This window comes from Onychomys torridus, chromosome 8 (genome assembly GCF_903995425.1).
Source record: "Onychomys torridus chromosome 8, mOncTor1.1, whole genome shotgun sequence".
NCBI lineage: Eukaryota > Metazoa > Chordata > Mammalia > Rodentia > Cricetidae > Onychomys > Onychomys torridus.
Window position 1 is genome coordinate 9,087,264 of NC_050450.1, and position 15,009 is coordinate 9,102,272.

The following is a 15,009-nucleotide window of genomic DNA, read 5'->3' on the forward strand; positions in this document are numbered from 1 at the left end:
GCGCCGACCGGCCACCAGACCTCCGCCTCCTCGCGCTGCCTGCTGGGACCTCCAGCCGCTTCCGGTGACGCTTGCTCGCTGAACTCCGACTCCCGTCGGCCCTTGAGAAAACTGCAGCAGGTCTGCGCGGGTGCTGTCGGGACTTGTAGTTTAGCTGTCGGCAGGGCTTCGTAGGCAGAAACGCAGGCTAACGTAGCCGAGAACTACCGAGGCGAAGGTACGGGTGGTAGCGAGGGGTCAATCCACGCCAAGCGTGGGGTTGGCGGTGAGGCCGGCGGCGGTAGTTGGGGCTGGGTGGGAGGAGATCCTTTCGCACACACGAGGAGGGTTGTGCTGCTGTCGCTGCGGTCGTGAGTGCCCAGTCTGGACTGTAGCTGACGCCCAAGACGCCGAGGAGTGAGTCGTTGGCCGCCGGCCCCTCTGTCTTGCCGTCCTCGCCGGGTCAGCGCGGCCTGCTCCTCCCCGGTCGGCCGCCCCCGCCTCCATTTCCCGCCCTCTCTTCACCACACACACGGCCCCCCCGATCATGGATCCCGGCAGCGGCGGAGGCGGCGGAGGCGGCGGTGGCGGGAGCAGCAGCAGCAGCGACTCCGCTCCCGACTGCTGGGACCAGACGGATATGGAGACACCCGGGCCAGGGCCTTGCGGCAGCGGCTCCATAGCTGCGGTGGCCGAGGCCCAGCGTGAGAACCTCAGCGCGGCCTTCAGCCGGCAACTCAACGTCAACGCCAAGCCCTTCGTCCCCAACGTCCACGCCGCAGAGTTCGTGCCGTCTTTCCTGCGGGGCCCGGCCCAGCCGCCACCATCCTCAGCTGGCGCGGCCGGCGGCGACCACGGAGCGAGCAGCAGCGCGGGAGGCCCTTCGGGTAATGGCCGGGCTGGATGTTCCCAGGGCACGGGCGGCGGGCTAGGGCCGGAGTTCCGCCGTGGGTTGGGTGGAGAGGACGCGCGGCCCAGCCGGCCGCACGTGGGGCGCTGACAGCGGCGCCGGCTGGTCTGGGTGGGGCACCTCCAGTCCCGACGCTGCCTGGCTTGGGGGCGCCCGGGCGAGGAGGAGCAGAGACCCGGACACCCGGCGAGCTCGCCCCTCGCCGAAGACCGCGGTTCACCCGCAGACACAGGAGCCGTATGGGATCCGGCAGGCCCTTGGCCAGTCAGTGCCACGAGGCCCAAAAGTGGGGACTGATGAGGTCTGAAGTCCCGCAGGTGGGAGTGTGAGAGCCTAGCAGTTTGGGGACAAGACTTGTATCTTCTCCTGACCCACAGAACTGCTCCTGCTGCAGTTTCTACTGTTGGAACTGTAATTGCGTTTTAAATATCTGTGGCACCGGCCGACCTGAAGGAATCCCAAGATGCATTGCAGGCTTGCGATCCGCCAGGAACTGTTGGCTGTCAATACAAAGACCCTTTTTCCACTCTTATCATTTTGAAAACTTAAAAAGTTCAAAAAATGTAAGAAAGATCCCTCAGTAGTTACATTTGGAAGGAAATTTAAATGACTTATGTGAGGTTTTTAAGTGGGAGTCAATACCTTCCTTCTGGGTGGCACGTGTAGACTTTAATTGCTTTAAAAGTGTTGACCTTATACGGGCTGCTTGCTAGAAAAGCTTAGTTTGTGTTCATGTATTGATTGGTAGTCTAGTCTGTTACTTGGGACACTTGAATATTTCCGATAACTTAGTAGTTGTCTCTCGCAGTAACTACTAGATACACTGTCTCGTTTCTAGTTTCAGTCTTTAAACATCTATTTACAAGCTGGCTGTGTAATTGGTAGCACCTGTTTTCATGTGCTGATTTTGTACCAATGTCCGTTGAGTGAACTTAAGTATGCCTTCATGCTGGTGCTTATTTGAGTAACTATGGTATTGCCTTAAAGAGAAAAAGGAAAGGGAAGGAGAAAGGCTGACTCTCCTTTAATTATTTAGCAGGAACATTGGTGGGCCAGATCGTTTGAGCTCATTTCAAGTGAGAGTATATTGTTAATTTCTTTGTTTGAAGTTCTGGACTTTAGCCTGGTATGGTGGTACTCCTAGGTAATGCCTATAGTTCCAGAACTCTGGAGGCAGAGGCAGGACAATGCTTGGAGAAAGCAGGGGACAAATGTCAGGATCACCTAGCCTCTCTCACCCAGGTGTGGTGGTGCTTGTCTGTAACCCCTGGACTCAGGAGGCTCAGACAGGGAGATCTTTAGGTGAAGACTACTGGAACTATTTGGCAGCATCCTTCTCAGAAAAAAAATAAATAAATAAAACCAAAAATAAGTAAAAGTTCTCTTGGAAAGCTTGGCGGTGGTGGCTCAAGCCTGTCATCCCAGCACTCGAGAGCAGGTGGATCTCTGTGAGTTGTGTGTCCAGGACAGGCTCCAAAGCTGCAGAAAAACCCTGTCTCGAAAAACCAAAAAATAAAGTTCTCCTGGAATTGTTACTTGGGGAACTTTTGCTTTAGTTGCTCTCCAGGAGGGAAAGGGGGTTTAGGGGTGGGGTGAACAGTGAACTTTGGGGCTATATATGCAGGACTGATTTGACATACCTACTGCCCTCCACAAACCCTGGGGATTTGACTGTTTTGTTGACTGACATCTCTTTTATTTGTGTGTGGCTGATGTTTTTCCCTTCAAACTAGGAAACTCAACTTCTTTTTGTTGTTTTGTTTTGGAAAGAGTTTCTCTGTGTAACAGTCCTGGAACTTGCTCTGTAGACCAGGTGGCCTCGAACTCACAGAGATCCAACTGCCTCTGCCTCTCAAGTGCTGGGATTAAAGACAAACACCTGGCTTAAAATTTTTTTAATTGTTGTGTGATCACAACACTTGAGAAACTGAGGTAGGAGAATTTCCATGAATTCCAGATCCACCTGGGCTAGAGTAAGAACCTATACCCATCAAGGAGAAATAATAAAAACCTTCTGTGTGTGATGTCTGAATATTGCCTGAGTAGAAATCTAGAGCTCTGTGGGACTAAAGTTTGGGAACTTTGGGTTGAAAAAAAGGTTGCCGTCAGTGGATCTTGCTTGGGGAAAGCAGAGAAAACAAAAGGCAGTAGCACCTAGCCTGCACCTCACTAAGGGGAACCCAAATGCTTTGATGGTGAGGAAATTGTCCATAAGGTATGTGGCCTGTTTCCTCGTTATCAAGACAGCCTGTGGTCGGTGTTTGTACGAGGGAGTGGGGCTCTAGAACAACCTTCAGGCTGGGCCTGCTACTGACAACTGTCTCTCCTTTCTCCTGGAGACAGGGTGACTTGTCTTTTTCCCTTTGAAATGCAGCACTGCCTGAACAAGTAGTAGAGGAGGGCTTGGTGCCGAGTCTTCACATGCTCCTTGGAAGGCTGCTAGATGGTATGCCTGTCTCCAGCCATCCAGTAAGGACTGGGAACCCACCCGGTGTTGACCTCGTTCTCTTTGAAATGTGAGAACGCCAAATTCCTAACAATGATTAAGTAGAACTCATTTAAGTGTTAGTAAGCATAATCCATTAAGTCCAGTTTTCTGCAGAGCCTAGGAAATTGGGCTAGTGACTATCAATGAAAATAGAGGTCTTAAAAATGATTGGAAAGTTTTTACTTAAGTTTTAGTATACTCTCAAAGTTAAGCAACCATTATCACTTAATGGATTTTTATTTTTTATTTTTTTTGAAGACAAGGTCATGTTGCCTAGGCTGGTCTCCCCATTGCTACACTCCTTCCTGCCTCTACCTCCCAAGTGCGAAGATTACAGGCTTGCCCCACCACATGCAAGTTACATGGTGTACATGATGTTGGGGCTCAAACCCAGGGATTTGTGCATGCTAGGTATACACTCTTAACAGCTGAGCTCCATCCTTAGTCTTGTTTTGGATTTTTTTTTTAGCTAAGGATCGAACCCAGGGCCTTGTGCTTGCTAGGCAAGTGCTCTACCACTGAGGTCTCACTGTATAGCCCAGGCTATCTTTTCAGTCTTCCTGTTTGAGCCAGAGGCTGTGAAAAATACTGGTGCTTGCCACTGTGCCTGCCTGGCTTTCTGATCACTGGATAGTTTCAAAAGGTTCTTCTAAAAAGGCTAGAAGATTAGAGAGTATCCAAAGTACAAGTATCCAAAGTACAAATAATGGTTATTTTCTGCAGAACTCTTATACCTTATTATGTTAACCAGTTCCTGTTTAAGACTGGATAGTCTTTTATTTTCAATGGTGCCGATGGTGAAACCCTGAGCCTCCTGTACATGCTAGGCAAGGACTCGACCATCTAGCTACACATGTCAGCCTGAGAGAGAGAGAGAGAGAGAGAGAGAGAGAGAGAGAGAGAGAGAGAGTGTGTGTGTGTGTTGTACCTGTGTGTGGGGTTCAAGGAAACTAGAGAAAGACATAGAGTGTCCTACTTTATTACTCTCAGCCATACCCCTTTTAGATAGGATCTGTTATGAACTGGCAACTAGGCTGGGGGTCAGTTAAACTCCAGTGAGCTCTTATCTCTGGCCCTCTGGTTCCCCACAGCACTACAGCACTGAGATATATATATATATATATATACCTGTGCCTATAGTAGTACCACACTGCCCTTTTAAAGTGAGTGATGCCTAGCTTTTTAAAGTGAGTGCTGGGGATTTGAACTCAGGTCTTAAACAGCAAGTTCTCTGACACATTGAGCCATCTGCCCAACCTCCCAACCTATGTTTTTGATTTGGGTTTTGTTTTACAATTTAAATGTCTGCAGGAATAAAGATGTAAAGACACTGGTAGGCCTTGTTGGAATATTAAGTAGAGGACAGTAGGAAAAAATTGGTAATAAGTATTGTTCCTAGACTGTCACAGTGATGGGGATTAGATGTTTGGGTTTTGGTTTATGTTTTCACACATATGGACAGCTTGAGTGTGAGGATTTAGGGAGCATTAGCTAGTATTCAGTTGAGTGGCTGTGTAAACTGAGATTCTGACTGGAAACAAACCTTTGGAGCATATTTTATTTAGTGCTGTTAGTATATATTTTTATATATTACTTCTTTGAAATGGTACAACATGAACAGGGCAGGCAAGATTAGGTTTAAAAACAACAACAAAAAACTTGTCAGACAAGCTTGATGACCTGAGCTTGATTCCTGGAACCCACAAAAGTAAGTGGAAAAGAGAGAAACAACTTCACACACAAACTGTGGAATACATGCATGCATGCATGTACACACAGTAATAGTAAAACAACACATTTTGAAAGTAGAATTATTAGGGCAACAGGAGACATAGCTCAGTGGTAGAACACTTGTCTAGTATCAAAAGACCCTAAGTTAGATCTAGATGCTTGACACTAGAGAAACAGTATCAGATTTTCAAGACAAGTTAGGGAAATACTGTAAAGAATGAATACAACCTTGATTTGCTTGCCTTTGTTTGCCAGGGAGGAACTATCTTAAAAGTGTTAAAAATAGAGTTATCTTTCTGGCTGAAGAGAAAAGGAATGAAAAAGACTCAGTAAACTTTTGGGCTGAGTTAACATAGATGTGCCAAGACATGCAAAGGATGTGGAGGCAAGAGAATGGTGGCGATTCAGGATCCCTCAGTAAATGGTTTCAATCTTGTTCTCCAAATCGTAAGATGTGTCTGTTTGCTGCCAGGTGTTCTTCAGGCATGCCTTGCTTTTGTTCTGAGGCAGGATCTTACTGTGTTTCCAGGCTGGACCGGAACTCACCTCTCCTCCCTCTCTTCAGCCTTCCAAGTGCTGGGATTACTTTTAATTTTTCCAGGAATTTGGCAAAGTAGAATATTGCCTATCTTACTATTGGATTCTTTCTTACCAAACAGTAGTGGGTTTGAGTTCCTAAAAGTTTTGTCTTTGTTTTCAGTGGATTTAAACTGAGGAGCTTGGCAGTAGATATAGTTTGTTTACTCATAAAAAGCTTTGTTCTAAAAGGAACTAGTTACTGTTTCCCACCGTAATTCTTTTTTCAGGGGGAAAGAAAGAAACAGTAAGACTTTCCTAAGCATCTTCCATTGCTATAGCTTATTTGCAACTAGGTGACTGAACGTCATTTCATTTGAAGTGAAGAAAAAAAAAGTGCATATAATTGAGCAATCTGTCCATCTTTGGGTAGTTGATTTTGGTAGTAGGACAATGTTTTCTATCTTTTGTATCTTACTGACACTATCTGGAGTGGTTTGGGCTTGTTATTTTAATATACTTTTGCTTTTGAAGTAGATGAGACATAAAATTGTAAATAAGACCTTTTTTGTTACGCTACAGAAAGTCACGTTGATATCAGGCATTGCTTTAATAGGTTCTTCGAACATTAGGGCTGAAAATGACTCCAGCAGAAATACAGCCTCAGTTTTGGATACGGAAATTGAAGCCTAAATCACTCCCAGAGTTATTGACACAGTTGAATCTGGAGTCTTGATTTGCCAGCTGCTAGTTTAGGGCTCTGTCTGCCACACCATGCTGTTTAATGGTGAAGAAGGGAATGCCTATAGCCAGTTTCTATAACCAGCATGGGTTTTCTGACAGACTAGCGCTGGAATTGCCTTTCTAATGTTTCCATTCTGAAAAGTTTTGTAATACGTGTAGGACTCTGAAATGCTTGTTGTAAATTGACGGAGTAGTCACTACAGTTTACCACTTAGTCTCAGCAGTATCAATGCTGGGATACTGCCAGCCCATTTTATTTATAGATGCAAAAATTACAGGTTAAAATACATTAGTAAGATTATGCCCATGAATAAATGGAGGAGCTGGCTCTGGTTTCAAAGCTTATTTTAGTGATAATGACTGCTAATTACAAGGAAAGGTCCTTGTAATTTAACATCAAAAATCTCAGCCAGGTGGTGGTGCACACCTTTAATCCCAGCACCTGGGAGGCAGAGTCAGGTGAATCTCTGTGAGTTTGAGGCCAGCCTGATCTATAGTGCTAGTTCCAGGACAGCCAGAGCTATGTAATGTGAGACCCTTTCTCACAAAAACAAACAAAAAATCAGTCTCTATTTTTTCAAAACTAGGTCCATTGGTCTAATTTCCCACATCTCTTGTCTTACTGCTGTACTATAACTACCTCTTTCTGCATTCAAGAAAAGTAGATGGCAAATAAATGGCTGGCTGGCTGGATGGATGGATGGTGGGATGGATGGAATAGTAGAAGGCTTTGAACAGGTTTCTTTGCCTTTGTACCTGTGCCCTTCCCCTCTCCTCTCCCACCCCTATCCCTTCCTTTCTTCACTTTGAGTCTGTTCATGGTGCCCTAGACTAGTCTTGAACTCAGGGTTTCATGTGCTCCTGCTTCCACATTCTGAGTACCTGGGATTTCAGGTCTCATTACTTTACTTTGTATTTGTTTGTTTACAGGGTCTTACTGTGGTAGCTCTTGCTAGCTGTGAACTCATTGTGAATCTCAGACTGGCCTCAAATTCAGTGATTCTCCTGTCTCACCCTCATGAGTAACAGTACCAGCTTGCTGCAATGTCTAGCCATATTTCTATGTCTTGAATGTTTGAGAATTAAGACAAACCATGGTGTTCTTCTGTGTTCAGCAGACTTTGTTCTGTTGTCTTTCACTGTTTTCCAGTATTGCCTATAGCAGAAAGAACTCTCAACATGCAATTTTGGTGAGATAGGTTGGTCTCCTTGAGGGCTGGAGATGTTTAGTTTCTTATTTAAGGAATACTCCAACCTCCTGAGTAAGGCACTTCCATAACCCTCTATGAGAAAGCTGTCACATCCAAAAATGGTTTTTACTGTATTCATTCTTAGTAAAAATTCAAGCCAGGTGGTGGTGGTGCAGTCTGTAATCCCAGTACTTGAGGGGCAGGGCAGGCAGATCTCTGAGTTTAAGGCCAGCCTGGTCTACATAGTGAGTTCCTGGACAGCCAGGGCTACAAAAAGAAACCCTGTTTCAGAAAACAGAACAAAACAAAAAATTGGGTGAATGCAATGGAGTGAGGTAGAAAAAAAATGCAGGGAACCAGCATGAACCTCAACGAAGCTAGGTCTGGAGGCACATGCCTATAATCCAGGCAGGAAGATTGCCACCAAATTCAAAGCTAGCTTGGGCTACTTGATGAGTTTACAGCCAGTCTGAACTCAAAGTGAGACCCTGTTTTAAAAACAACAACAACAATAAAAAACAAACAAGCAAGGGCTTGCCATATAAGCCTAACAAACTGAGATGGAGCCCCAGAACCCATGTTGAAAAGCCAGTTGTTGTGGTGTGTATCTATAATCCCAACATTACTTTGCAAAGTGAGAAGCAAAGAAGAGAATCACCCCAATAGTCCAGCAAATGTAAGAGAGACTCTGCCCCCATTAATGGAGAATCAACTCTTAAAACATTGTTCTGACCTGCATGCATGTGCATGCTCCCACTATAGCATCTGCTTGTGCATATGTTCTCTCTAACACACACACACACACACACACACACACACACACACACACACACACACTCACAAAATCAACCAATCAGTACATACATACTTAAATCCCAACACTTGGGAGACAGAGGCAGGCAGATAGATATTCTTGAGTTCAAGGTCAAGCAGAGCTAAGACCCTGCCTTGGGGGAAAAAAAGAAAGAAAAAAACTGAAAAAAGAAAGGAAAACTGCTAAAGTTAATTCATTAAAAATTAAATGTTCTGGGACTGGAGAGATAGCTCGGTGGTTAAGAGCACTAACTGCTCTTCTGAAGGGCCCAGGTTCAATTCCTAACACCCACTTGGCAATTCACAACTGTCTGTAACTCCACTTCTAGGGGAATCAACACCCTCATAAAGGACATACATGCAGACAAAAACCAGTGAACATAAAAATATATAAATCATTTTTTAAAAGTTAAATGTGAGCAGGGCGGTGGTGGCGCACGCCTGTAATCCCAGCACTCAAGAGGCAGAGGCAGAGGCAGGTGGATCTCTGTGAGTTCAAGGCCAGCCTGGTCTACAGAGCTAGTCCAGGACAGGCTCCAAAGCTACAGAGAAATCCTGTCTGGGGGTGGGTGGGGAGGGGGAAGTTAAATGTGCTAGCTGGGTGGTAGCAGTGCACGCTTTTAATCCCAGCACTCAGGAGGCAGAGGCAAGCAAATCTTTGAGTTGGAGGCCATGGTCTGTAAAGCAAGTTCCAGGACAGCCAAGTCTACCAGAGAGACCCTGTCTCAGAAAACCAAAACCAAAAATTTACTTTATGTGCATGAACTTTTTTTTTTTTTTTTAATTTTTTTTCTTAAGATTTATTTATTATGTACACAGTGTTCTGCCTGCAGGCCAGAAGAGGGCACTGGATCTCATTATAGAAGGTTGTGAGCCACCATGTGGTTGCTGGGAATTGAACTCAGGACCTCTGGAAGAGCAGCCAGTGCTCTTAACCTCTGAGCCAGCTCTCCAGCCCCGTGCATCAACTTTTTGTGTGCATGAATGTTTATGTACCACATTGGTGACTGTCATATCACCTGGAACTGGGGTTTGGTGATGGTTTGGTGTTTGGGTGACTGCCTCACCATTTGATTGCTAGGAATCAAACCTGAGTCCTCTGCAAGAGCAACAAGTGCTCTCACCAGTGAGCCATCTTTAGCCCCTCCTCTTTATTTTTTTGAGACAGGGTCTCTCACTGAACCTGGGGCTCACTGATTAGACTAGACTGGCTAAGCCAGCAAGCCCATTCTCTGCCATCCCCATGGTTGGGATTATAAGCATGTGCACTACACTGGACCTTTTGTGTCCACTTAGAGCTGATCTGGGGTCTTCATACATGAGCAGCAGCAAGTGCTTTTCAGACTGAGCCATATCCCCAGACCTAGGAGAATCATTTTAATTCGGGACACATATGTTCTACCACTAAACTGTACCTCCAATGAACAACTCACATCACCAGGCTGTGTGGCAAGTGCCTTTCCTACTGGGCCATCCTGCCAGCCCTTCTTTTTTGCTTTTCTTTTTCAAGGCCCAGACAGGCCTTGAACTTTGAATCCTCCTACCTCAGTCTTAGAGTAGCTGGGTATACCACACCTGGCTTTGCTTTTCCATTTTGAAGAACGATTTAAGGGAAAGGAAAAATTACTCACCAGAGAAGTTCAGGTAGTGATCTTGCGAAGGAGGCAGTAAGTAACAGAGTAGTGGTAGGACCCTAAAACTGAGCTGAATTCCTGGGTTGAAATCCTGCTGGTTTATCACTAGAGTGTTGAAATGATAGACATGCTGAGAGGATTGAATGAGTCAGCAGCTGTCACTTTTCACTCAATGGAAACTGCTACCCACAGCTCAGTTCTACCAATTAACACTTACCAAGTATCTGTTATGGGCAGGCAGGGACCCAGATCACACATATGCAGAGGACCCAGACTGATCCCATTTAGGCTACCAAGCTGTGGGTAGGTGAACTCCTATGAGACCATTGGTGGCTCACACCTTTGATCCCAGCACCAGAGGCAGGCAGATCTCTTGAGTTCAAGGCCAGCTGGGTCCACACAGTGAGTTCCAAGACAGCCAAAACTACACAGAGAAACCCTGTATTGAAACAAACAAAATAATTTTGAGACAGAGTTTCTCCATGTAACTCTGGCTGTCCCAGAACTAGCTGTGTAGACAAGGGTAGTCTTAAACCCAGAGATCAGCATGCTTCTGCCTCCTGGAATCACATCGGGCAAGAATCACCTTTTTTTGAATATATTAATGTATGTATTCTAGAGGCTTCAAACAATTGCCATTTATCTTAGTATCAAATTACTTGGATTTGATAAACATGGCAATTACAGCCTTGTTGGGTTGGTGGATTATCAGAAGAAAAAGAAGAGGCCGCATATTGATTAAGTACAGTCCAATAATAGTATTTGTTGTGGGCTTTGTGTTACGTTGATAATACCTGTGAAGGAAAGTTTTGGAAAGTAGGACTAACATTTCCATTATTGAAAGTTGGCTGCTGTCAGTAGAGTTTTCAATTACCATTTTGTGTAAGTGCAGGTGTGAATATGCTATGGCCCGTGTGTGCAGGCCAGAGGACAGCTTTGTAGAATTGGGTCTCTCCTTCCACCTTTCTGTGGGTTCTAGGGATTGAACTCAGGTTGTCAGGTTTGGGTGGTGAGCTCTTTACCTGCTGAACCACCTTGCTGGTGCCCAGATTTCTTTTAATTGTCTGCAGTTGATAGAGTTTTGAAAAGTAGGCTAAACAGACTTCTGATTTAAAAACCCAAGTTAGCTGCCATTGTTCTGAGTTGCTGAGGTTTGTGATAGTTTATTCTACTTTTATTATATGTCAAAAGCTAACTCAATTCCTAATAGAACTTACTTTTCTTAACCAGCCCCTGTGGAGGCCTCTCAAGAACAGTCATTACTGTGTGAAGGTAATTCTTTTTTAATGTCTAAGCAAAAAAACATTAAGTTGTCTATGATGGGTAAAATTAGATACTGTTTTATGAATATGTATTGTTTCAATTTTTCCTCTAGGTTCAAATTCATCTGTTAGCATGGAACTTTCAGAACCTGTTGGTAAGAATTTCTGACCATATTAATACAGTAATAGGAAACTTCCAGATTTAAGATTCACATGATGACTGAAATGTCTATGCTTATGCCACGGTTAAATTTTTGATATTAGCTGGGCAGTGGTGGCGCACGCCTTTAATCCCAGCACTCAGGAGGCAGAGCCAGGTGGATCTCTGTGAGTTTGAGGCCAGCCTGGTCTACATGAGCGAGATTCAGGACAGGCACTAAAACTACATGGAGAAACCCTGTTGCGAAAAACCAAAAAAAAAAAAAAAAGGAAATTTTTGATATTAGGATTTTAACACAACCTAGACAAATTAGTGACTGCAAGTGGAATCGAGTAGAAAAGTGTTCGCTAATTTAAACATAGTGCTTGTTCCCTTGACTTTGTGTGTTTGTTTGTTTCTTGAGGCTAGATCTTTGTAGCCTTAAACTACTAATCTTATTGCCTCTATTTTCAGAATGCTGGGATTACAGGCATATCCCATCATGCCTAGTCTAACATTTCATCAAAATTTCCATCCTTTTAAAAATAACTTTAGCCGGGCTGTGGTGGCGCATGCCTTTAATCCCAGCACTCGGGAGGCAGAGCCAGGCAGATCTCTGAGTTCCAGGAAAGGCGCAAAGCTACACAGAGAAACCCTGTCTCGGAAAAAAAATAAATAACTTTAGTACTCTTTTAAGTTTTCTATTTCCCAGGTGATTATCAAAGTTAATGCCAAAAGTTATTATTTACACAGAAAATTTATTTCCTAAATTCTTTCACATACCTTATTCTGGTTTTTATACTTTCCTTTTCTTCCCCACAGTCAGGACATCTTGATACTGGAGTAGGTGCAGTTGGGAATGATGGCTCTCTTATTTACATGTAGTCTACCCTTAGGAAATAACACCATGCTAAGTGTAGCTGTGTGTTATGGTATGGGCTGTCAGCAATGAGGCCAGCTTGAAAACCCAGCCATCTCTGCCTGTGTCATGGGTGTCAGGATAGGGACCTAAGTGACTTGTATTTGCCACTTTAAAGACTCTTTAAAGTGCAGGCAAGTCTTTTTCAAGATATTGATTTAAAATACCTTTCTTCAGTAGAAAATGGAGAGACAGAAATGTCCCCAGAAGAATCATGGGAGCACAAAGAAGAAATAAGTGAAGCAGAGCCTGGGGGTGGCTCCTCAGGAGATGGAAGAGCACCAGAAGAAAGTACCCAAGAAATGATGGAGGAAGAAGAAGAAATACCAAAACCTAAGTCTGTGGTGGCATCCCCAGGTGCTCCTAAGAAAGAACATGTAAATGTAGTATTCATTGGTCATGTCGGTAAGTTGTTCTCACAGATCTCATAAACAATGACCAGAGTTATTGGGGACATCAAAGTCTAAAACATCTTGTTAGCTGCTTGGAGATGTAAAAGAGTAAAACTGAGTCAAAATAATGAAATATCTGAAATGTTCTGTCCACATGCACACACAGTGGGAGTTGACTGCAGGGTCACATGTAAAGTGCTTTGGGTGTTTTTTTGTTTGTTTTGAGACAGGGTTTCTCTGTGTAGCTCTGGCTGTCCTGGAACTCACAGATCCACCTTCTTCTCTGCCTCTGCCTCCTGAGTGCTAGGACTAAAGGTATGCACCGCTGGTTTTATGTTTTTTAACTTGCTTCAGCTGACCCCCCCCCCAAAAAAAAAAACAAAAAACCAATGCTTTGTTCTTGAAATTTGGACAGATGAACTGTTTTGAAATGGCATAAAAACTGGAAGAAAATAAGCTTCAGAATGTAATAGATAATTAGTTTGTATCCAAGAAATGTGCATGTTTTTTGTTCTTTAGTTGATATGATTTTAATGGGATTAACATTGTTACTAGTCAGCTTAATTTTGTATGAAATAAGAAATTAGTAATTTAGAGTAACTTCTGGATGTTTTGCTAAGTAACTGGTTTAGTTAACTTAGCAAAACAAGACTTTGCTTAATTATATGATTTCTAACTTGTCAAATTGTGAGAAGAAAATACTGAATTCTGTGTTATCTCTCCACCTTGAGACAGGGACTCACTATGTAGCCTTCAGCCCATGTTCTTCTTGCCTCAGCCTCCTGAGTTAAATTATGTCTTCTTTATTAGGAAAGCATTTCTCAATCATCATTGCCCTATGGGGAATCCTAGCCTCATTCATTGTACAAGGGAGAGGGTCCCTAGAAGTTGATCCTGAAATTACTATTACAATTCAATTGATTTTGCAAGACTTGATTGTGTATGCTAAAAAATCCCTGTAGTTATATTTGTATATATTGGTGGTTGTTTTTAACCTGTGTTCCCATATTTTTCCTATTCTTTTTAGATGCGGGCAAGTCAACCATTGGAGGGCAAATAATGTAAGTCTCTTTTTATCTAATGGTAGAGTTAATCTGGTTGGATAAATTTCAGATGTTGTAAGTGTTCATTTTGCCAGACAAGGGAGATAAAAATTGGTCAGCACTTCAAGTTAGAAACTTTAATCATAAATCATCTGTGTAGGGAAGGCAGAGGTTAAGTAATTTTTATTGTAGTATGATCATTAGTTTTAATCACTGTGAGACTCTCATGGAACACTGTATTTCTAAAACAAAGCAAAATATGGTATGTGTATGTGCTTGTGTGTATGTGTGTGTAGTGGTGATGATGTTTGCACATGAATAATGAATAGCTGGAATTAAAGGTGTGTGCCACTACCTGGCAGCTGCTTCTCCTCCTCCATTTTTTTTTTTTTTTTTTTTTCTCCGAGACAGGGTTTCTCTGTGTAGCTTTGCACCTTTCCTGGAACTCACTTGGTAGCCCAGGCTGGCCTCAAACTCACAGAGATCCGCCTGGCTCTGCCTCCCAAGTGCTGGGATTAAAGGCATGCAGGCATGCACCACCACCTCCTGGCTTTTTTGTTGTTGTTGTTCTTTTTGTTGTTGTTGTTGTTCTCTTTTAATAACTTTTTTTTTTTTTTTTTTTTTTTTTTTTTAATGAGCATTGGTCTTGTACCTGCATGTATTGTCTGTGTGAGGGTGTTAGATTCCCTGGAATTGGAGTCGCAGACAGTTGTAAGCTGCCATGTGAGTGCTGGGAATTAAACTTGGATCCTTTGGAAGAGCAGGCAATTCTCTTACCACCAAGCCGTCTCTCCAGACCACCTCCCCCTTCCCCCCCCTTTAAGAAAATTTTTGTCAAGGCATGATGTTACATATCTTTAATTAATCCCAGCACTTGGGAGACAGAAACAGATGGACCTCTGTGAGTTCAAGGCCAGTCTTGTCTGTATGTAGAGTTGCAGGCTAGCCAGAGTGGTATAATGAGACCTTGTCTGGAAACAATAACAAAATTTTAAAGATGTTGTTTTTGTATGTGTATGCATTTATGTTTGTGCAACCATCCATGCAGGTGGTTGGGGAGACCAAAAGAGGTTACTGAATCTCCTTGGGACTAGAATGACAGGAGGTTTTAAGTTGTCTGTTGTGGATGCTGGGAATGGAACTGGGTCCTCACCAAGAGCAGCAAGTACTCTTAACTGCTGGTCCATTTCTCCAGGCCCTCTTAAAACTTTATGAAAACTAATGTAGAACCCAAGATTACGGGAAGTCT

At 43.7% G+C, this 15,009-nt stretch overlaps 1 protein-coding gene across 2 annotated transcripts in view; it reads left to right on the forward strand.

The window, feature by feature from the left end:
- Positions 1–244: 244 nt before the first annotated feature.
- Positions 245–15,009, forward strand: part of Gspt1 (G1 to S phase transition 1) — a 40,282-nt gene continuing 25,517 nt past the window's right edge. The window contains exons 1-5 of one of the 2 annotated variants that reach the window (XM_036194667.1): positions 245–866; positions 11,236–11,277; positions 11,381–11,422; positions 12,506–12,730; positions 13,745–13,778. In XM_036194667.1, coding sequence (XP_036050560.1) covers positions 527–866; positions 11,236–11,277; positions 11,381–11,422; positions 12,506–12,730; positions 13,745–13,778 — 683 coding nt within the window. In that variant the 5' untranslated portion in view covers positions 245–526. Of the gene's footprint in view, positions 867–11,235; positions 11,278–11,380; positions 11,423–12,502; positions 12,731–13,744; positions 13,779–15,009 lie in introns of both variants that reach the window. The other variant, XM_036194666.1, reaches the window with a different exon arrangement.